Consider the following 24,685-nt stretch of genomic DNA (forward strand, 5'->3'; position numbering starts at 1 on the left):
AATAAAACGTAGGCTGTGCGTGAAAAGGACTGTGGAGATTAGAAAGATGGAGGAGGACAAAAAGAGTGGGAGGCTGGGAGACAGATGAGAGAGACAGAGAACGGTGCATCAATCATCCTCTCAAAAATATTCCTGCAAATTGATTTTTGCTAACTCTTGATAAGATACAAGAACCAACTGAGGTGTTTTGTACGAGATTCAGACTGCTTCTGTGTTTTCATTCAAGCCTCCTCTCTCAGATAAATGCCTTCAGCCGCCTGTTATAAACATCAACTTGGCATCTGTGAGTTCCACTTGGCTCAGCTGTGCAGAGATGACAAACGCAGGCAGGGAGAGAGGATTATAAAGAAAAATAGCAAAACAGGGTGAAAACTGTTTTTCTATTGTCTAAACAATCACCCCCCCCCCCCGCCCCCCTCTACAGTGAAAACCGATTCATTCAATCCCTGATGTCAAGGAAATGTATTAGCACATCAATTCTGTCAGAAACTGGATGTGTCTCAGCTTCTGAAATGGGTGATGGAAGAACAGTTGGTGACAAAGAGGGGAGAAGACAAAAACTGAAATGTTGGGAGTGACAGGGAGGTTGACAGACAGAGTTTATGAAGTACAAGAAGCACAAAGACACTTTTTTGAGTGTTTTGAGGACTGTGTGTGAGTGTGACAGATAGGAACATGTTTTTTTTTTGAAAGTGGTGGAACATTTAACTTTCACAGAAGCTCAAGAACAGTTAACTTCCAACATCATCAGACATAAAGTCACAATTTTACTAGTCTGTCTTAAAACCCATATGAACAATGAAATGAAATGGGTTTTTCTTGCTGTAATCATTCCTCCTGTTCATACTGACCATTAGAAGATCCCTTTATAATGCACTTACAATGGAAGTGATGGAGGACAAAATCCACAGTCATCCTTCTGTGCAAAAAAATATTTATAACTTTATCTGAAGCTAATATGAAGCTTCAGTCGTCCAAATTAGTAAAATCAAGTAGATATCTTTCAACATTACAATCTTTTTAGTGTCAGTCCATCTTTTTCTTTTCTATTATAGTTTACACTGTCTTTTTGCACTAGTGTCCTGTCCTATAGTCAATATTGTTTCTGCACTATAATCGTCTCTTGTACTATTATGTTATGCACAGATTTGTTCAGTTTAGGTCTTTACTGAGTTACAGGCTCCTTCAACCACAGCTCAACATGTAGTTATTTTAAGACAGACTTGGAACATTTTTGAACCTATCTTTTAGGTTTTAGATGATGATGAAAATGATGATATCAGGTCCCAAGAGCAGCCAATCCACACAGTTTCACTAACACAGCTACACACACCATAAATGTAACTCTAATAGAGATGCTGAAAGGAGCATAATATTACGTTTTATCCAGACTGTACCCTGTTAGGAGCACCCAGGTCTGTTAGTCAGGGTGAAAATGTTTATGTTTATGTTCATTAATCTGTTCAACAGTCAGGATTATTTTCTTTTTAATGGAAAAGAAATTGGAGTCTTAATGAATTAGTCCAGAATTGTTTTTTGCAGATTCACAACTATCGTGTTGTTAAAGAATGTATTCGAGTTGAAGAAGACTGACCTCTTGTGATGAGGCCATGGTGGTCTTCAAGGAGGCCAGGTCTGCCCTACTGGACACCAGCTCTCTCTGGAGCTCCTGAAGCTGCTGCAGCTGATCCCTCTCCTGGACAAAAAGAAAAAAACAAGCCATCAGGTTATTTCAGGTAAGTCACATGAGCTCCGTTTGTGAACAGAAATAAAACCCTAATTATCTCGTATCTGCTCATCAAAGCTTTGGTTACATGCTCCCTGTAGTTACTAACTCACCACAGTATGCATGTTTGGTGCTGATACAAAATGTATGTCATCCTCACCTGTCTGTCTGAAGCCTCCTGGGCAGCCTTCACCTTCTCCTGCATCTCTTTCCTCACTTCGTCCACTTCATCTTGTGCTGCCCTGGCCACCGTCATCTGCCGGGTCACCTCTGCGTTCTGCACACATGCAGAAGGACATGGGAAACAGATGCATGCATGCAGAGAAACATACCAAAATAATTAGGACTTTCAGCTTGGGGGAAATATAAAAAGGACGCTACGAGGACAGAACTTAATTTAGTTCCAAAGTTTTTATAGGAGTGCACAAGGACGAAGGGAAGGATTTTATGAATGTTTGATGTGAGACTTGTTTTTCTCACCTTCCTCAGCAGGTCTGCGTGACTCTGAACCAGCTCTGTGTACTTCTCCTTCAGTTTGGTGTAGCGTTGCTCATTGGCCTGAGCTTTTTCTGCAAAGAGACAGTAAATGACTGAAACGTGTGGAAACTGCAGTTACAATACATCAAAACAACTGATTGTTATCTTGTTTTCTACTTCCTCTATGTGAAAAAATTAATGAGCATTTTAAATTGTTGCTCTCTGTTTTGTTTCTGGTCTTAATTTTGTATGAGGGTAAGCAGATTTTTTTTCTCACTGGAGAACATTGGGGCAATTAAATAATTTAAATTCTGAGAGGAGGCAGCCTTCCCTAGAAATACATTTACTCTTCCAAAGTGCCCCAAACCCACCCATGACACATTGATATTTTAAATATCTGCAGTTCACATAACTTTGTAGAGTCACTGATATAACCAGAAGCAGATGGAAGAACCAGAAAGTGTGTATAAAGACAGTAAATATCATATCCTGTTCTGTTGAAGTGGGACAGCAACAATTGTTAAACCCACTCCCCTATCACATGGTAGTGTTTGTAACAGATTGAATTTCTCACACTTAAGAACAAAATGAATGGGTGAAAGTTTAAACTCATAAGATATGTTGCTGTAATTTACATTTCCTCAACGCTACCTGAATCGTATCTATACATTAGTAATAAGTGATAAGGACAAGCTGATAGAAGTGCTCACTCTCTATTTCCGTCAGGCTCCGTTGCTCCTTCTCCGTGTCCTCTCGGACCCTCCGCACGTCATCCAGCTCTGCTCTCAGAAACTCGCTCTCTCCTGCGGCCTGCAGCCTCAGGTGGCTCTGCTCCGCTAGCTCCGCCTCCAGCTCATTGACACGCCCCCGCAGCGCCTGACACAACCGACCACTCTGGTGAGGGACGCAGTGAAGGGGAGGAATAGGAAGGAGAGACAGAGATGAAGAAAAAGGTGATTAATTTCTTTAGTGTCTGTGTGAAATATTTACCCTCTCTGCAGGTGGAATAAATAATGGGATAAATAATGGGAGGTTAATCTCCTCTTTACCTCCAGCCTGAAAGACTCTAACTCTTCTTTTAGGGCCTGGATCTCCCTGGTCAGCTGTTCAATCAGACGGTCTCTGACGGACACAGAAAAAAAAATCTCTTCAATCAATTAAACGCTTCATGATCTTTGTTTCTAATTTTGTACTGCAGTAACCTAAAATGAGCAATAAGGTAAATTGATGATCAGTACAGTACATGGAGTGAGCAGGCTGCGATGATAAGATGTAGAAAAGACAGGTGTATATTTTTTTTGGTGTAAATGCATGTAATAATGACTTCACTCCTCCTTTAACTGTAATTGTGATGATGAATTGTGATTAATATTCAAATAGGAATGTGGCATTTTGAAGCCTTACTTGTCGTCCTTGCGCATGCCGTTCTGACTGTTGAAGTTGAACGGGTCGATAGCAGCTGAGGTGCCAAACAGGTCGTCAAACTTTGTCTCCACAGCAGCCTGGGTGTTTAAAAGTGTTTGACAGGAAAATTAAAACAAAAAACAAAAACATTAACATGGTCTGATGTCTGTAATCATTACATATATGTTCAACATATGTTTCCTGTAGCTCTATGTCATCTAGTGAACTATATACAATGTGTCTATCATTCAGCTGTTTTGCATCTGGACTGCACTGTGGGTCCAAAATGAACTCATCATATCCTATGTTCACAAAATTGTCAAGTTCAGCTTCAAGCAGCTATGTGAATATCAACATCATGACATGCTAACAGAAGTAGGCTAAACAAGAATGTTAAAAATAAGACTATTAGTGTGCACACTCCCGGCAGGTTATTTCCTGTTTTACCTCCTCCACTTTCCCCTCTTAGCATCTGTTCCCTGCTGAACATTCCCACTATCAAAACATCGCTCTTAAATTTTTGATTGATGATTACAACAGCATGTAGCCTTGAGCGAACCAGCTCACAGAACAGATGGACTGCATTTACGCAGGCACCATTCAGGGGTACTTGGATGGTTTAGTTACCGGCAGTGAGGGGACATCAGTGTCCACCAGGTCGTCTGTTTCCACCACGTGCTCTGACTCAGGGGACGACGACTCGGCCGGGATCACGACTACGGGGCTGATGTGCTCCGATAGAGCTGAAGCACGCAGGAAGTTAGGAGGATTCTGCAATGATCACACAGCACAGTTTTTATTTTCATTATAGGAGAATGTTTCTCAACATTTGCAGCATTAAAAGAAGGATGTGCATAACACAGTTCCTCGAAAGCATGGCAAGAATAGTTTAAGAGTCTATAAATAACTGGTATGTAAACTTAAATAATGAAAAGGCAGAGGTGTTTGATGGAAAGTGATTAAACCTATTCGTAAACCGAAGCATGAATCAGCACTCATGGGTTAACTTGGAGCTTAGGTGTGTTTATTATGTGGACAATGTTAAGATTTAGGGAGGGCAGTCCTCACCTCAGGCAATTGTGGGATCTGAATCAGCCTCTTGAAGTACTGCAAGTTACTGGAGCGATAAAACAGACTCTTTAACCTGAAGCAGAGAGAAGGAAAGATAAGAACATGTATTAAAAAAGGAGAATGGTGAAACTTTGAAAATGTACTCAAACTAAAAGTTCTCTGAGTCACAGTGAAACTGTGACCAATTGATTTTCTGCCTGTGTGTGCAACTGTGAGTGGAGGTTCATACTTCTTAAACTGTTCCTGGAAGCGATCTCTGTGGCCCTGGAGAGTGTCTGCTGGAAGGCCTGCAAGTACACACAAACACACACACACATACACATCAGTGGCCGAGCATGAAGAGTGTTCAGGTGCTGCGAATACATCTATGCTTGAATACACACACGGATGATGGGATTTGTGGATGAATATATCAAAGCTGTCAGGTGAAACCCTCCAAATCTACAAAAACGCCAGCTTCTCAGAAACTGAGAAAAGGCTTTTACAGATGCATTTTGGAGTTCATTCAGTGGGGCTTTGAAAGCTTTCATGAGCTCAAGGGGTCAGAGAAATTCTTAAACTCAGAAAAGAGCATGTCATCTCTGAATCTTTTGAAGAAACACATATTTTTTGCACCTCAAGATGTTTAAGAGCTGAAAGTAAAACTCAACAGTTAAACCCAGTACTGATTAATAGAAGTAGGGCTTTGTGCAAGAACTGCTCCTATGACCAGATTTGTTTTTCAGTGATTTCAGAGAATCTGTGGCAACTTTTTGAACAACATTCGTAATTCAGAGTGGTCCAGACCTGTTGTATGAATATGATTGTCTTTGTTCTTTGACTAAAATACAATATGACTAAAATAAACTTAGGCTAAAGCAGAATTATTTTTTTTAACAATATTACCATCATTGGTTTGTTTTTAGATGTAACTGGCATATTTTGGTATATCTGTTTTTACTTCTGTCACTGGCAAAGCATTTTTTGTCATGCTTTGGTCTGCTGATTACACAGAGCAACATTTGAAGTTCTGCACTGTGACAGCTTTCTTTTTACTCCTGTAGGACATTTTTATGAATGAAGCCTTGTATTAGCAGTTATGGGGTGTTGATGACAAAAAAACCTGCACTGTTATGTACTCTATGTGAACTATTATTAAAATATGTGGCATTTCCCTGTAGCTTGGAGTCAATACAGGTCAAATCATCAAGACTGGTGATAATAAACTTTTCAAAAGAGTGCAGAATATTTATGTCTTCACCAGAAACATCCAGAAACTTTGATTGAGTGCTGTTTCTGTTGAGCCTGTAGTTGTACCGTTTGACCAACAGAGGTGTACGTCACTCACATGAGTGCAGCTTAAACAGCAGCTTGACGGTGTAGTCATACAGGTGGCTGCTGTCCAGGATGACTTGGATGAGGGGGGCAAGACGACACTGGCCCGCTGCCGTCACTGACACCGACCGAGACATGTCGAGAGAGCTGAATACTGGGAGGGGAGAGACAAACACACACCCAATTGATAAATACACATATAGGATCAACACACACACACACACACACACACACACACACACACACACACACACACACACACACACACACACACACACACACACACACACACACACACACACACACACACACACACACACACACACACACCAGTGATTATTGATGCAAAAACAGAGTTGTTCTGCTGGACTCTGCGTTCATTACACTGCCTCAGTTCAGCCACTAATTATAATAATTAAGTGTGTAAAAAGCAACACACCTTCCACTTGCACTGATTGAAAAAAAAGGCAGGAAATAAGGGTTTAAAGTGGAGCTGAAACCTGAACACTAACAGGATTGTCTGACTCTCTCCCACCATCATTACGCCCTTCTTTCATTTCCCTGCCGCCCTGCTCACACCCTCACCAAAGCCTGAGAGCCTCTGTGCACTGCAGAGGTGTGGTTTCCTGTGCACACACATAGAGGAACACACACACACACACACACACACACACACACACACACACACACACACATACACACCTTAGGCCTGGTCTCTTTAACCCTGACTGACGTGATGCTGTTAAAATACACCAGACCAGAGGAGGAAGCTGACAAGGCCTTTGAGATTAGGGTATGAGGTCATCAAACACAGACTGTTATGTTTTTGGATTATTAAATCACACCCAGCGTCCTACTCGCTCAAAATACCATGTTACAAGAAGAAAAGTTGCCCATTTTGGCATGAACACTAATGGTAATATGGTTTACGCAGATGACTGTAATGCTCGTAATAAATCCTCCTGGATGTCTTCATTTGTCTGGAAACAGGAGGAGGAGAGAGAGATAATGCCATCATCAGATTCCAGAATGAAAAGTAAGATAAATAGAAACCAGACTGTAATTTCCTCTTGCTCATTTATGTGGAGGCGAGTGTAGTTTTTCCAGCATTTCTTCTGAGCTCCTGGTCACATACTGGCCGTCTATTTTTAGTGCTGTCCATACTTTAAGAGACCTGGGATGACTCACCCAGACAACAACAGGGCTACAGTGCATAAACTGCTAATAGCCTTGTAGCAGACTGAGTCAGATGAGGTGGAGCTCTGACGTTACTGCTGATATCATCTGTCAACATCTGTCTGTGGACGGTCTGTGTCTATTTCTGTGCTCCGTTACAGATGGAGACCTTTTAGTCAGACTGTGTTCTTCCTGTCTGTCAAAGTGTGAACTCATGTGCATCAATCTGCATATTTGTGCCCATGTGCAACGTCATGCTTGCTATCAGATAAGCACAGCTGGTAGCATGGAGCAAAACAGTCAGATGGACCAGAATAACTTACCACCTAAGAAGAGGTTGAGTTCACACTCCAGGTAGTCAAACATCTCTACTGTCAACTGGAAGCTGGAGAGAAAAGATACAGAAATAATTAATCAAAGTCTTTCACACGTCTATTTTCGAGAAAGTGATTTCAAGTTTATACACATATTCTGGCCTCTGTTTATGATTTTCCACTCGCACATGACTGTTGTTTCTGTTTCCTGTTCCTGACACTCACAAAACACTGGATAAATGCCTTCCTGTGCTCTGATTTGCTGACTCATGCGCACAGCTGGATCTCAAATAACAAACACCTGTAACTGCTTAATGCAGCTGTTACAGAACTTGGAATAAATCCAACGGGTCACAAAAAGATTAAAGCGATAAAAAAGGAATTCTTCTTCTGACATTCTTCACATTTTTTTTCTTCCTTTATAAAATACAACATACTTTCTCCTCTTCAGGTCTATGAAAATCTGTTTTGTTTTGCAACTGTCCAATAACTAAACAGCTTGAAGGATGTTCTCTTTTTACTCGCACCATTAAGTTTATGTTTGCTCTAGATAAGATTATTTTGAACTTTTTATCTCAGCTTTGTGGTTTTACAACAGTGTAAAGAGTAAGCTTGGCTGAGATCATAACATTTAAACGTGACTATGATCTATGATGAAACACAAAAATATGCTCATCATTTGAATTTGTCAAAACAGTTTTTTCCACCAGCTTGTGTAAAAAACAACTCTTGTCTGATGTAATATGTTCCTGATGTGGCTTATTCATACATGAACGTCATGATCAAAATATGCATCCAGGTTCATTTTATTTCACAATTGTGTCCAAACAGTTGAGAGATTCATTCATAACCACAATAACAACAACAACAACATCTGAAGCAACGACACACCACACTCACAAGTTGTTAACGTCATTCTCTCCCGCCTCGTCAAGCTGTCTGTTTGACATCTGCAGGTTGCCGGGGAAACGAGGGTTCTGAAAGAGAAGACCACATGAGGAAGCTTTAAGCTCAAATAACAAGTTCAATGACTCTGCTGTCCATCTTATTTATTGGCCAGGTGAACAAGAAGTGATGGAATATAAGTACATACATTTAATCAAGTACAGTCCTTATGTAATTACTGTACTATTTAATACTTATACTACAATACAGTTCAGAGGGAAATATTGTCCTCTTTTCACTACATCTATTTGTAACTTTAACAACTAGCTGCTTTACAGATATTACATGTAAAACACATGATGATGATATACTGTTATAGATTAAACTATCCAACAGTATACAGTGTACAAGTTCAACTTATAACAGTTAAACTGTACTTCCATCTCAGTACATCCGTAATCTTAATCCAATAATCTAACAGTACAGCAACAGGGGCCAATAGTATTTATTTATACTGAAAAGAAATGTTGCTTCTTGGTCCTTCAGTTGGATGTTTGAGCTTTACTGTGCAGAGTAATTTATGAGTTTGTTTTCATATTCATCTGCTGAAGGTGGAAAGTTTCTTCATCTTAAAACAGAGATCAGAGTCTAAAGTGTGTACCTACAAGCATGATTTGTGACATCACAACTTGTTTTTTGAGGCCAATATGGTGCAACTTACATAAATATGATGTTGACACTTGGACCCTCTTGTCCTCATACACTAAGAACTATTCATTGATTCTTGATTTTTCAATGAGGTAGAAGGGAAAGTAACTTTTTCTGTGTTTTTTAAGTGACTTAATTTAGTGATATTTTCAATGCACACCTATCAATGGTGATTTTACATTACAGTACTGCTAAATGATCTGTATATTTCCTCTACCTCTGCTGACTGGTGTTTTTTTAAACCTCTAAATGTATCTCCATGTACAGTAAATGTCCTGTGTTTGTTCATCAAAACTAAACCCTGGTTATGTATGAAACATGCTGTTGACTGGATGCTTGTCACAATGGATTTAAGTGGAAGCACAAAAACTTGCAAACTACACTCGTTTCTCTCTGCCTAAATGGTTTTGTGGCTGAATACTATTTAAAGTTTAATGCTATTTCTTTGTAGTGAGCAGGTGCAAGGATACTAAAAAGACAAAAAAGATCCCCTGTGGTCAGGTGACAGATGTAACTTTGTCTGTACTGAATATTTTACACAGTGGTGGGCAAATAGTGGCCTGAGCCAAACCCAGCCCTCTAGCCAACGTGTTTGGCCCCTGATGAACACTCAAGTTTTGACTTCCATAATTACATTAAGAGTTTTACCTCATTACAATGCTTGTGGAAATCCCTGCAAATATAACCTTGTTACATCTGATACTGCCCCCACATGAGGAGAGAATTACAACCATGTTGCACTGTGTTATCTGAACAGTGTATGGTGCTAAAATGAAATCTCATAAGACCACCAGATATCAAATTTTAATTTGTGGATTGTAATGCTGTTTTAAGCACAATAGCTGTTCTTCACAAGCACAAGTAGGTGGCAGTCTAAGAGAAAATCTAAGGCAACAACAACAGACTTTCAATCATCCCTAAATGAAGCAAGTTGCTGTTTATCTTAAATGGATTAACTCATAAAGTACATCTCTAATCTAATTGTAACACAGAATGTATATTCACATATGAGCCATTTCAAGCCAAATTAGTGTTGAAATAAGCTCTAACTCTTTTAGTCCTCACTTACAATCATAAAAAGGGTAATTAATCTATTTTACCCTCCAATTAATTTAAAGAATTAAACTAAACATATAGGCCTGCATTTCCACTGCACTGCTTTATGGCTTCCAATGAAAACTCTTGTAAACACTTGCTCACTGCTCTCATAAGGTATTATGATGTAAGGCACCATATTTTTATGTAATATATGTACATGTAAACATTATATAGGGATTATTTTGCAAGTAAAGATGATGCAGGCAGATATATTCTCCTCAGCTCGCCAGCTCTCAGCAGCTTTAAAGTTAATATGAGACTGTGTTTACAGGAGCTGATTGTTGATTAATTGACCTTTATAGAGTGTGAGGAGACGTGTGTGTGCACTACTTCCACCTCTGTGAGCTGAACAGTTATTTTTAAGATCAGTTTACAGATTAACCTGTGTGTTGACGTGTGCGTGCATATAAAGACATGATTTAGCAAATCCTGGGCACGGAGGGTTGAAATAATAGTTGATTAGTCACATTATTCCTTTGATTCTCCAGTGGCGTCTTGGTGAACACAACCCTCATCCCAGGGTAACATTGATTTAGCCTTCAGCAGAGCAGAAACTAACCACCTCTTCCTGTGATTGCATCAACACAGCATCTCCACCTCACCTCCTGCTCAGCTGTCTCATAAAAAGGCTACATTACAGATTCTTGAGAGGCCATTACTGTAAAAGCCAGAATTGTCTATGAAGCCAGACCCCCCGCAGAGACACTAGGCACTAAAAAGAGAGTCTAAGACAAAGATAATGAGTGACGAGGGAGACTGGTGCTTGGTTTTATAGGCCAGGCCAACTCACTTTGATGTGAAACTCCATTTTGGTGATGAGCAGTTTGAGGTAGATGCTGCACAGCTTCCCATAGCCTTCACTCAGGTGACCCTGGGGGAGAGAGAGGGGGGAGACAGGACAGAGAGAGTGAGACAGAGACATAAAGAGGGAAAAAAAGGATTTGATCAAAGGTAGGAAACAACCTCTCCTTCTCTTAGAAGACTTGCAGGTTCGCTTATTACTGAGGAAGCAAATCTTTTGATATTTTGAATAAATTCAGTGTGGCACTCTGGCTGAAGGCAGCATTCAATAAACATGCAGAGCTATTTACATACTGCAGATGAGCTCCTACCGCACTGAAAAGCACATCAGAGTTTGGAGCAGGTACAGCTCACTTTAGTCTGTGTGAAAATGCCTCTGATCTGAGAGTGGGGGACAAAGTTGAATAGCCATTTTACTATGTGTCCAATCACTTCTCACTTCCTCTCCCTTTGAGCCTGGGAGAGCGGGTGGCGATGACACAACAGGAAGGAGAGGCCACAGCCCCGGTCACAGGGACCAAACTTCCTGTATCCTCCTGCTTAGTGACATCAGCAAAAACTGACAAAAACAATTTAGGTGGAGTAAAGTAGAATGTTGGATTACAGCATCTCCACCCAACAGTGTTGCTTAACACATAACTGAAGAGTGGCTGTTGAAATTTGGTGGCCTAAAGGAGTTTATGCAGGCTTACACAACAAACCCTGTGACTGTCTCCTGTTATATAGTATGCAGCAAGCATGGCACCAAATAATGTCCCATTATTGAAAAAACCTAAACAGGTGAGAGCAGGAATTACACACAAAAAAAACTAGTTTATATAATAAACAAATAGTCTGTCACTCCACTCCAACAGCAGTAAGCTGACTAGACAAAATCTTGTACTGTAATGTGATGACCACAACAATGAGGACAGCTGGTGGCTCTACTCTGATGCTTTATCAAACCACAAGCTCCCTTTTAATTATATTTCATTTTAAAGGGCAAATCACACAGCAGAAACCTGCTGTTGCACTCCAATACATGACGTCAGTGCAGGTGTTTGATGTCAAAGGGGCTCTCCAAAACCAGGTTGGCCATGATTTCCTTTAAATTTCAATTCAGCATACGAAATGGCACATGCCACTTATGCTGAGCACTAAACAATAAGCTAATAAAAATGTTCTTGTCGTATCTGAATTTGAATGGAAATGTTGCTGTGAAGTCTCTGCAAATATTAAAACCTGTGAAAAGCTGAAATTAAAGATTACCACAGCATGTCCACCACCAGCTGCTCTTCAATCATGAGCTGATAGAGAATCAGCATAATACCTGCCGCTGCCTGTTCTCAGTGTAAGACGGTTTTCACAGTATTTCTACTGTGTATCAAGCGGCACGTCAGCTTGTTGCAAAAACCTGCTGTAACATCACAATGGAGGTTGATTTACTATTGATTTTTCTTTTAAAGGTGAGAATAAAGGTTTTACATTGACAACTCCGCCTGTTATTCAACCATGTTTCATCTATTATTATTCAAGATGCAAAGTCATCCTCACACTCACGACTGCATGCTGTGACCGCATAATGAAACTATCTTTTCTTCCTTACCCACATCCTGCTCATATCCGTTAAATCAGCCTTGTTCCTCATGGAGTCCTTTATCACCTGAAAAGATGGCAGCAGGAGAGGAAAGGAGCAGGTTTAATTAACCGAATGTAGATGAAGTTTGACATAAACTTGAAATTAATCATTAGTATGAGTATTGAGTGGATGGAGTTTTAGACAGTTTTCAAGATGTCTGTTTTTTCATATGTGAGTGGAAATGGTGTTATGTGGTCTTTACGTACGTTTGGATGTCCGTCTCGCAGTAGCTTGTGGAAGACGTGGCAGAACTTCCAGCAGAGCACTGCGTTGCTGGAGAGAGGAAGCCGGTTGACCGCCGCCCAGAAAGTATGGGCGCCTTTCTCATGATGGGTGCCCAAGATGCAGGGTGACAGGGACAGTCAAGGATCACTGGCTCATATGGCAGGACATTTTTCCTCTGTGGCTTTAATATGACTCCTGCCCAGTATTACATCATCATCTCTTTTCCTCTGCCATTTCCTTCTCCCAATTTATGTTTCTCCCTATTACTTAGTCTGGACATCTATTTTTATGTCACTCTCCAGTCTTAACAGAGACCTGATAAACTTAAGAATCACTTCTTTTTAAACCAATCATCACCCCCCCCCCTCCCTAATTTCCCCCAGTTTCATATCATCAGATGACGAACAGTTACCGCTGCAATAAAACAGTTATTACTTTAAACTGCAGTAGTTGGAAACATACGATATGCTGTATGTTGCCAGGTTTGAAAAGCCAAAATGAGCTGGCGATTATGTGCCAGAGTTTGTCTATGAAATATGGTTAAACTATTTTTAAATCCCAAATGACATGCTTTTTAATTTACAACATCAATACCAATAACTCCACAGATCTAGTCAGAGCATACATTTTTAAAAAATCATACTAATGAGGCTCATATATACATTCTGTTTAGCATCCTCTCTCCTTAGGATTTTTAAATAACAGACCTGGGCTTTTTAGTGTGTTTGATGAACCAGAAATAGAAGAAAGCTCCAAGCAGCACTCCTCTCTGTCTACTTTGTGTTTTGTGTCAAACATGACTGAAGTAGCTCTGCAGCAGAGCCACATGTAGATGCTGGGGTTACACTAAGTTTGTTGTTTTGATCTTGCACTAACGTAACCCTCCAGTTACAAAGAAACACTTCAGTCTCTCCACACACACAGGCACACACACACACACACACACACACACACACACACACACACACACACACACACACACACACACAGGAATCAGGACATATTTCTTCTCCTCACATACTCACACACACACACACACACACACACAGACAATATAAGGATATTCCTGGCATGCTTCTCTTTGACAGCGACCTCCTGTGTGTTGATGGCCTTATTGATGCTGACAGCCTGTAGAGAGGAGGAAAGGAAGGGCAAAGGAGAACAGAGGAGAGAGATGGAGAACACAAATCAGCCCACAGTTTTTTTAAAACAATGCTTACAGGAAAACCTTTAGTGTCAAGTGTTTCATTTCAAAAACTTGATACCCTTCCACCTTTCAGAGAGCTGCTTTTCCTTCTCTAACCACCTGGGGAACAGGAAGCGGCAAAGTTTGGGTAAAAGGTGATTGACCCATTTTCTGCAGAGTTGGTATTCAAGGCAGCAGCTCAGAGGCCTGAGCTCCTCAATGCTTTTGATGAGCTCTACCGCCTCAGTCACATATACCATCACATCTCCCTTTTACCTGCAGAATATAGTTGGCCATCTGAAATTACGGACAAGCAGCAGACCGTGTAAGAGGGAAAGAGATGTCAATATAGTGTGTGATTTAGCTTCTAATGCACCCATCAAGAAAACATCCTCCTCCTGGCTAAATCTTAGAATAATAAATAGTGCTTCTTTCCAGAATGAGGACAGGAAGACAACACTGAGACAACCAGAAGTCTTCATTCGTATTTCTGAGGAAGCGATCTTTGGTAAACATGTTAACATGACGACTGGAAGCAGACAAATGAGGCTGCACCAACAATCACTGGCTTGGGGATGAGCGCAATCTGTCTGTGCTGCTACAGTTAGGACAAGCTAAAACTGAATCACTCTAATTAAAGTATCATTTAACCCATATCATAGAGACACAGAGTTGTTGCGGCAGTGGTGTTTGACAATAATTCCCCTCAGTGAGAAATGGACACAGCTGCTGCTTAAAACCAAACAGTCCTTTTTCATGTTTTGGTAAAGTTTGGTTTTGGTTTATTTATTTTATAGAATGTAAACGATCTTAAAGACAACAGTGTGGTATAAACAGACTACGAGTTTACATCCATGCTATTGGATCTGATGTGAATGTCAGTTTTGCAGATATTTCATCACAAATTAGATTTTTACATCATGATAGCGCTACATTACCAAAGTTATTACCAACTCATAAAGTTGTAATGAATGTGTGTACCAAAAGTCATAATCCATTCAATAGTTGTTCAGACACACAAATGTGAAACTCAAGGTGGTGCTAGAAGAATCTAAAACACATTAGATGTATCCTCTAGGGACCATGAATATTTGCACAACATTTCATAGCAATCCATCCAGAGGTTGTGGAGATATTTCAGTCTGGATCAAAGTGGCAGACTCAACAAGCCATTCATACAGCTCACCACAAGTGGGGCTGAAAATCATGTCAATAGGTTTTATGTGTTAGGCGTTAAAAAAGCAAAGTCGAGTGGTGAAATACGTTTCAAAAAGAACGTACATATTGTTCCCTCAATATGTTCCAGCTCTGCATTGTTTGAGAGCTTAAACCATTTCAGATGGCTCTTGAAGCAAGGTGCAGCATCTGGCTGGAATATCACATTGCACATGAAAGGAAAAAATAAATATACATCCCTTTCAACTCAAAACTAGGTTAGAAAAACTGTGCCTGAAATGCTGATATGGAGACAATAAAGCCAAATGTGCATTTAGTGGATAGGGTATCATGAACTGCGAGCGTGGCGGCTGAGGTCAAGAGAGGACAGGAGGCCTGTTTCATAATCTCACTTCCCACAGATGTCCTGAGTCTGCTCCTCCTCTTCCAGTATGTGAGCTGTCAGGACTGGAAGTTCACCGTGAGGAATCACTGGAGGAGGAGGAGGAGCGAGCCAGAAGGAGGGGAGGGGAGGGAAGGGAAGGAAGTCAGGAATGAAGGGAAGGAGAGAAGGGACAACTTGGGAGCACTGTCACTCTGATCAGTCTGTGAAAATGATTAAAAAAATTCCTGAATGACTACATCTATAGCCCTCTGACACAACATGTCCTAAAAGCAAAGACACAAACAAGCTACCAGGTGTTTCAAATCTCAGTACAGAGAATATTTTGCTAATAAAATGAATCCCTTGAATCTTGGATCATGAAAAAAAACAGCAAAGAATCAGGTTTAAAATGCAGTTCCTGCCTCGTCTAAACAACGACACTTTAGATATCCCCTCACACACAAGTACGGTGTCATCTGTATGACATATCATCACCAGGCCGTGCGACCTGGCAAACACAAGCTCTGTGTTTGCAAAAAAATCTAATTTACGAGTCTGCTGGAGTCACTGAAGCAAAAGAGAGAGTGAAGACAGGCTCGAGCCGGTGCAATGCAGAGCTGGCTGCTGCTTCAACATATCTGACTTTAAAAATTCCTCACTGTCTGTGTTGGGTTGGTAATCCTGCCAACGACGAGATGTCACCGCAGCGTGTTTTACAGATAACTGACCATGCTTTCATGACCTGTCATTAAACATGCATGATGTTTATTAAATATGTACAACACCTGTCTTGTTGTATCAGCATTTGCCAGGACTCTGGGTGTGTGTGTGTCAGTACTGTAAAAGGTCACCGTAATGTCCACGCTGTGCCGAAACTACAATCTGCTTCCTCTGCTCCAAACCATGAAAGAAAAGTTGAATTTCAGCATGTGGTTTGAATTCATTATCATCTCTTATCTCTATGAAAGCCCCTGCCCACAGACTCATTAGTAGATCAATTACTGGACACAGTTAGTTGTTTTTTAAAAGGCATGTAAAATAATAAATGACACAATGATTACTTTAAACTAATAGAATCAGAAATGTGTCGCAGGTTACCTGTATATGAAACAAACAGGAGGAAAACTTGAAGACTTGAGATTTTAAGAGATGGCCACTGAACTCTGTCTTTCAGTGTCACATCTACAGATTGGCCACCACCATTAACCGTTGTGTCTTTCAGTTTCTTTCATTAACATATGTTGCTATGTTCTTACATGTGTGAATGGACCTCTTGTGTGTTTCCAAACCTGACTGGCTCATAATTGCTATGTACTAAATAACTCAAGTAACTCAAGTACCACTAACTATACCTTTTTCTAAAGCTTTCAACCACTTTTCACAATCTTTTCATCATGTAATCTAAGTATGGAATATGATGTAGACAGAGAGATCACGAGGAAAGCTCCTGGAAAGGCTAAAAGTGTAGGTGGCCCTTGAAGATGATTTTGTCTGACTTCTTATTTTACTCAACATTTGCAGCTGTGTTTGGCCCTTGGTTCATTTGGTTACGCAAGGTTTTACAAACATGATAGATTGCTTTATATTTTCCTTTTTTTTCTTTAGGTGAACATACATCTCCATACAGGATGCAAAATCTACTTTTGTTGTCCATCAGCCAAAAACCATCTACTCAGCCTCATTCATATTTTACCAGCATTTGGCTGTTGACTGATGCTACTTTTGTCATCTGTCTCCATATAACCACAACAATAGGCTACAGATGTTGATATATAACACTACTAGTTCATTGTTAGAGGGCCAAGATAAACATGGACACATTGTGCAGCTATGTACATTTAATTGGCATCGTTGACATCTTTAAATGAACCAAACTACCCAAGTTACCCTTCCAGCTTTTAAGTAAACAGTATGACTGTGTGTGAATGTGACCTTTAACACATACTAGTGGAGGATATTCACAAAAACTACTTCAGTGCATAGCTTAGCCTTAGCATTTTGTTGACAGTCTACCGTGCATTAGCAAAGAGGGAAGTGACTTGTGTCATTTCCTGTGACTTGTGTCATTTCCTGTGACTTTGCTGGTTGTTTATATATTAAAATAACAACGAAGACATTATCTCAAACAGGGTCACTGCAGTGAAGATGATACTAAACTGAGATAGTTTCGATATCAGATGCTGTTGGATATTAATATCACATTTTGATCACAATAACATTTTAGATTTTTTTCCCCCCATGGGTGTGTTAATTCAAGTTGTTTTGCTTCCCCTTTTCTATCCGTCACTCACTCACACACATACATACAAAAATCAAGGGTTGATTGAGAAACTCCCAGCGCAACTGGTTCCCACATGAGGATGACCCAATTAGCCCACAGTGAGACTTTGTACTTTGTGTTTGGGTTGAATGAAAGTGCCAGCTGCCTAGGACTGCTGGCATTGGCTGAGGTGGCTTGCTGGCATAGATGCATCAATGGCCTATTAGCTCCTCGCAGTGTGGCCACGCAGGGCAGCTGACGAGGAGAAGCCATGAGAAATTCAAAAATCAGAGGTGAGAAGCAAGCGTATATGAGGACAAAGTGCAAAGATCACTACCGGGAGGGAGGAGGGGTCCCTCATTGGTTTAGCTGGACTGAGATCCCATCCACACTCCCTCCCTCTGCACATCCTCCCTCATGCCTTCTTTTCATTCATCCCTCATTTTAAAAACACAATTTTCATAAGGATTCAAATCGACGATTCCCCAACTGAACACAAAACATCTTTTTGCATCCTGGTGTCTACAGAACCATCTTTTTTTTCCACGGCTTTAGTTTTGAACAAAGTGTTATTGATACAGTGTTGAAAGCATGTTAAGTTAGCGCTGGCAAGCACCAATCAGCCTTTCTGTAGAAAGCAAGGCATTGATATGCTGATCGTAGCCTGGCTGTGTCCACTGAAGGGCCAGCGCAGAGAGACAGACAGATGGAGAGATGGAGAAAGAGGAGAGAGAGACGGAGAGAGAGAGAGAGAGAGAGAGACAGAGAGAGAGAGAGAGAGAGAGGGGGGGGGGGGGGGGAGCATCTTCTTCGTCCTAAATGAAACATCCGTCAGTCATTGACTCAACTTCACTATCCTCTGACTCCTCTGACAAAGTTGCACAAGCATGTGACTAATGCATACCTCAGCAATTGGATTTCCATGTTAGTCCTGGAGATATGTCATCCCAATCATGATGACAGCAGAGAAAAAAGTCAGCAGAGCTCTTAGGATATGTTTGTCTCTGTTGTGGCACATTTAACGTTAATAATGAGACAAACCCGCAGCCATGTAGTGTTCAATCATGAGAAAATGACTGTGGAGGAAACTCACCAGGGCCAAATGAAAGAGGGGCAGAGTAAATTCGGAAACACTTGTTCTCACTGGATTTAGATTCTCATGGTTGAAGAGGCGGGGGAGGTATCCTTGTGTGACCCTGATGATTTAGTATGGGAGTGGAGCAATTAATCTAAGTTACAGTACTATGATTAACTAACCCCAGTCATTAAGGTCTAGAAGGAGGAAAACACAGAGCTGGGAGCACCCATGATAAACTTTACAGGATGTACAACGCAGCACATTTGTCACATTATGAATTCTGACTGGCTGTTGTAGCATTCCCAGTATTGAGAAATGTTTAATCATAAAGCCATGATCTTCATCAGGGCATATGCTTGACAAATAGAGCACTAGATGTACACCCTGGGGGTCTAAATGTGGACTCTGATTTGAGCATTTTGCTAAAGACTGAGTGACATGATGTGTTTGAGAACGTTAGGTACTGTAATTGGTGCATGTTTCCTTCCCTGTTATTCATAGACATGCGTTTTCATTACTTAGATGTATCGACTGCTTTCTGCAGTGATTTTTCTTCTGTTTTTGTGACATGTCGTATACTGTATGGGGAGCTTCTCATGTATTTCGACCTTGGCATCGGTCTTGAACTCCACTGACTTTGATATTAGAAGCACTGTGATTCTCTTGTGTCAAACATTTGCCCCAATGAACGTGAGACCAAAAGCTTGACTTTATTATTAAATACTTGCATTGGATAAGTGTGCAGAGCCTTCCTCTATCAATATTTGATGTTTTAGGCCTGCTTGCACCTCAGTAAGCATCTTATCTTCTCCAATCAAAACCGCCTACTATCTCTGAGAAGTCACCAAACCTAACTAAGGACAAGGACTTGCACTTTCTCTTAAGTGTACTTCACAACTTGGTAGTAAATAATTCCAATTACACTTTTCCCTTGTTGAGATTTCAGTATAACTGAATGGTGGTTCAGACATAACATCATGCATCATGCACAACGCCACCGCTGCTGCTTGTCCAGCTACTGTGCAGGAGGATGGGTGAATAGAGAAAGGGATGGAGGAAGGGATGAAAACAGGAAACATACACAGCTGCCTGTGAATGCTGAGGTGCAGCGGAGGAGGCATGGTCTCTGTGGCTGACGCACACAGGGTGGTGGTAGGAGTTGTGGTGGGGAGGGGGTTACATGCACTCAGTCAGGCTTCCTGTCTTGGCACACCGTGCACTGCCCATTTCCTGACTGCCTGCTGAAAAATGCCCAGCTCCCCCCTCCCTCTTCAGCTAAAAACCTTGCTCAGTCAACCCAAATTTGGGTATTAATTATCTGAATTCATCAGTATGAGAAATTCTTACACATAGACATAGTAATTGAACCCACTGCAAGAATAACATATAGATTATAGCAGTTTTAACATTTACTGATTATGTTCAAGGTTTGTTTAAACTAGTTTACATCAGTATTGTTTGTAAAATTGATGATATTAAACTAGAGGAAAGTTTAACTACTAAAATACATGTCTATTTCCTCAAAGATCATACAGCTCCCCTCTTGGTACGACCAAAATAAATATTTGAAACCGAAAGCTAGCCTTAGCACGGTGCATTACACACAGACACACACACACACCCCTCACCACAGGCTACAACAGCATGAAACGGCACATTTACGAAAGGCATTCAAAAATCAGATAATAAGTGGAAAAGCATTTGGAGCCCAAACATTTTTCCAAATCCAACTCTGCTCAATTCAAAAGGTCACCGTGCTGAACAGAGCCCTCTGTGTTGCTTGTTTAAGGACCATTTTACGTGTTGCATCTGACATGAACATCCGCTCTCACAGAACAGTCACTCCACACCTCTTGAAAGCAGCCTGGCTGGCACTGAGGAGGAGAGGGAAGGTAGTGGAAAAGATGGTCTTTTTTAGAGCAGCTATTTTTTCCCCCGTGTGTCTGACCAAAACAGAGTGAAAGACGCAGCTGTGAGAAGGAAAAATCACAAACTCACAGAGGCCTTACTTGAACGCAACCAAAACAGTCTGTACCATTACCAACACAGTGAGAAGTACTGAGCGGCATCTGCAGAGAGAGCTGTGCATCATCTATCCCGTTGATATCAGGGCATTTGATGATGCAGATAAGCCCAATGGGATGACATCGTCTCCAAAGAGCCTATTAAAAAGCATGAAAACAGAGCTTCAGGATAATTAGAGTCTGTGACCTCAGAGCACCAGGCTCCTGTTCCTGAGGGCAGAGGTGGAGGACAGCAGCTTGTTAAAGACAAACACACACACACGTGCCAAAGGTTGGGATCCAGCATAATTAAACTCTCAAGCCTACACCCACATGGTAGATGTAAGAGCTTCTCCTAATAAGACACTTCTCTGCAGCCTTGTGTGAAGAAAGGTCAGCTCTAAAGCTCTACCTCTTGCAGGACCGGTGATGTCACAAGGACACATTATAAAAAGGAACATCTGTGCAGCTCCTCAAGGCTCATCAGCCCACTTGCTCATTGATCAACACTGAACATGTGTGAACATCACAGAGGCTACGTGTGTGTGTGGGTTTTCATGAGGACTCAATGGTGGGTTGTGTGGTTATCTAACACCAATTAAATCCTCACACAACTGTAAAACACCTGAAGTAAACAGTGTGTTTGTAAGGCAACTGCCAGCTCAATTTGTTAGATTTGCTGAAGAGATCTTTTGATGTGCACGTGTCTTCTTAGAAACCTTCCTGGAGGGAAATACAGACCTGATATTGAGAGATGAAATATTCATTACTCTATACATGTGCCATTTCTAAACAATAACACAGGAAGTCCACGATATTGAAAGAATGCCTGATATTGAACTGATCTGCTAAGTAATGAATCAGTATGTATTTCTGTTTATATACTTCTTACAAGCCAATATTTAATGAATAAAGTTCATATTTCACTCTGACTTAACTTCTACAAAAGAACATTTTCCCACTTTTTTAAAATAATTCCACAATAATGTGAGCTCCAGTATTAGCATAGAAAATGCAAGGAGGTCCCTGTGATGTAGATAGTTATGCATATAATGTAGTTACAAGGTATCCAGTATTATTTTGCATTGGGATCTCTGTTGCATGTCTTCTCCACATTTCCTGTCTGCCTCCACCGCTAACTATTAAATAAAAGGAAAAATGCCACCAAAAATGCAAGAACAGGATGTCTGAAATGAATGTTGTATGTTTTACATGTGAGTTGAAGTCATTGAGGTCGAAAGATTCTTGATGCTTGGACTCTGGACTAACTTTTGTGAACATCTGCCTGTATATAAAGTCTCCCAGGTGCAGTATAAACAAGTCTAGATAGAGTCTGCTGATAGAAGTATTAGTATCAGCATCAATCTAACAGCCACACTGAAGATTATTGTATGTTTGATATCTGTAGAGAAAAAAAGCCATCTCTGTAAACCTTTTACACAATCAGCTTCTTAAATCCATTAGGCTCTACTGTGCATCACTAACTTACATGCATTATGGGAATATACTGTTGCTAAGAGTCTTTCATCTCACTGGACTTTGTTTTCATACCAGTGTGTGAGAACAGCCTTGAGGAGTTCTGCTAGACTCAAAACACAGAGCAGTTTCCTGATAACATAAAGAGGTTTTCCGAAAAAACTCTGCAGCTCGACTTAATGGAGATCCACCGGTGGAGAATTTCCATCACTACTCCTACACCGTGTCTGCACTGCATGCCCCCACTGACTTCATGTAGGCAGCTGAGATTTGTTTCAGTGATCAGAGCCATTTTCCTGTTTGAGTTATCAAAGGAGACTTCCTGCATCCAATGCCTCTTTTACTATTATAGTGCACCTTTTTTTTCATTGTTCCTCACAGTATCTCCTCCATAGAAACTGCTCAGAGTCTGGAATGAGTGCTCTGGGTGTGCTTTAATCACCCACCCACCCTCCCCCACACCTATACAAGGGATAAAAGTACACCCATCCAATCCATGTTGGCAGTGAAAGGCCGGTCTTGTTGCTTTGGCTCATATGCACCTGCTCCAGTACACTCTGGACACTTTGTCTGCCTGTTAAGTCTCTATCGCATCATTCACAGCACTTCCAAGCCAAAGCCAAGACAAATGTGCACAAGATAGTCTGTGCGAAAGTCTGTTTAGCTTGCAAATATGTACTCAAGTTCACACTGTTAAATATTGTTTTAATCTAGCTGTGATAAAGACAATCGACCACCTCATTGGACTTTTTATTCACCCGTGATGAATTTGTGTCATACAATGAAGGCACAATAGCCTATCTGATCTGCCTTTGAGTTTGTCTGCAACATACAATCTCTAATTGACATTCATGTCACATTTTAGCTGTCTTTTGCTGAACTTTCACCTACCACCTCCAGCTGTAGACAGAGAAGAGAAGCTGAACCACACATCTACATTTCCATGTCTCCGACCTCAATATAGACCCAGTTATAGCTGCAAAAGCTTAATAATAATGATCTGTTCTCAGTGGTTTTGGTTGCCCTTCGGTTGATTTTAGCATCCTGTCTACACAGTAAGTGAAGATGAGGCAATCATAACAATGCATGATGAGGCAAAAATAACACTGCATGTCTCATTCTAATGATTTCCACTTGATTACAGTGGACTTCCATGTAGCTGGGACCCATTTCAAGGACCCTGTGCCCCAGTTTGCAAACCACTGGAATAAATGTTGCTGCTAAGACCTTCATGCCCTTCTTCTTCACAACAAAAACTTCCCACAGCCACACTGAGCTGCAATATCTACAGACAACAAGTGATGTGAGCCGAATAAACAAGTGAAATGTTAGTAATTTGTCCTCCTTGACATGGACATTTGAGATGTGCCATCTTTTCATCTATTTTTGGAACAAATCCACTAAATTTGGGGTTTAGCACTCCCCGGAGAATCTCATTGTTGACGTACAACCTCCTTTTCCCCAATTCAACAACAAGTCCCTGCTTGCACGAAACATAACTTGCATGTATTCGCGCGAACAGCCCCTCATATGTGTGCGTGCGTGCGTGATTGCGCGTGCGCGGAACAGGACTTCTTGGACACCACCCCCACCTCCAAAAAACCTCGGTCTGTCTGTTGCTGTCGGCGATTTAAGAGAGTGAAAAAGAAAACAAATGTTGTTCAGCACTTACAATTTTAGTGGGATCCATGATGGTAACCCCCCCTCCCAAAAAAAGCGGTGAGGATCCTCGGAGCCGGAGAGGAGATCAGCTTTTCCTCACTCGCAGTAATTAGTAACGGGAAGGCGATTGAGGCAACAAATGCATTTGCGAGGAGAAGAGGAGGAGGAGGAGGAGGAGGAGGGGGGGCGTTAGCTCAACATGTGTCCCGATTTGGTATTAAAATGCTCCCCTATCCTTCCCTAGTTCCTTCCTTCCGCGTCCCTTCTCCTTTCTCTCCGAGCCCAGTACGTGCGCCCTTTATCGGCGAGGACTTCCAGCATCCGACCGCCGAGAAGCCGAACTGTCCGGGAGCACAAACACGGAGGAGCGCCGCCGGTAACACCCTCACATTTCAGCGCTGCTTCCCCTTCAGATCACCCTGCACATGTGTCAGCCCACATAGCGGCTACGAGCTTAACAGTAGCTATCTTTATTTTGCAAATAGCCCGCTCTCCTGTTAGACAATAGTAGTATGGGGCCTGCTGCCGAGTGGGATGGCTCAGCCCCCGGTGGTTCTCAAACTGGGGTCCGGGGACCGCCGGGGGTCTTAGAAGGGGGGGAGGTGGTGGTGGGAGGGAGGGAGGTAGAAAGAGAGAGAGAGAGGGGGGGGGGGGGGTCAAGGA

At 41.3% G+C, this 24,685-nt stretch overlaps 1 protein-coding gene across 2 annotated transcripts in view; it reads right to left on the minus strand.

The window, feature by feature from the left end:
• Nucleotides 1-24,685, minus strand: part of hip1 (huntingtin interacting protein 1) — a 44,312-nt gene that overhangs the window by 11,637 nt on the left and 7,990 nt on the right. The window contains exons 1-17 of one of the 2 annotated variants that reach the window (XM_053320714.1): nt 24,033-24,527; nt 13,882-13,945; nt 12,799-12,941; nt 12,560-12,616; nt 10,964-11,044; nt 8,383-8,459; nt 7,492-7,553; nt 6,006-6,146; nt 4,908-4,965; nt 4,676-4,751; nt 4,235-4,378; nt 3,608-3,705; nt 3,253-3,325; nt 2,914-3,097; nt 2,207-2,295; nt 1,887-2,003; nt 1,595-1,696 (exon numbers count right to left, since the gene is read on the minus strand). In XM_053320714.1, the coding sequence (XP_053176689.1) occupies nt 1,595-1,696; nt 1,887-2,003; nt 2,207-2,295; nt 2,914-3,097; nt 3,253-3,325; nt 3,608-3,705; nt 4,235-4,378; nt 4,676-4,751; nt 4,908-4,965; nt 6,006-6,146; nt 7,492-7,553; nt 8,383-8,459; nt 10,964-11,044; nt 12,560-12,616; nt 12,799-12,941; nt 13,882-13,945; nt 24,033-24,050 (1,584 nt within the window). In that variant the 5' untranslated portion in view covers nt 24,051-24,527. Of the gene's footprint in view, nt 1-1,594; nt 1,697-1,886; nt 2,004-2,206; nt 2,296-2,913; nt 3,098-3,252; nt 3,326-3,607; nt 3,706-4,234; nt 4,379-4,675; nt 4,752-4,907; nt 4,966-6,005; nt 6,147-7,491; nt 7,554-8,382; nt 8,460-10,963; nt 11,045-12,559; nt 12,617-12,798; nt 12,942-13,881; nt 13,946-24,032; nt 24,528-24,685 lie in introns of those variants that run through there. The other variant, XM_053320713.1, reaches the window with a different exon arrangement.

This window comes from Scomber japonicus, chromosome 6 (genome assembly GCF_027409825.1).
Source record: "Scomber japonicus isolate fScoJap1 chromosome 6, fScoJap1.pri, whole genome shotgun sequence".
NCBI classification, from domain to species: domain Eukaryota; kingdom Metazoa; phylum Chordata; class Actinopteri; order Scombriformes; family Scombridae; genus Scomber; species Scomber japonicus.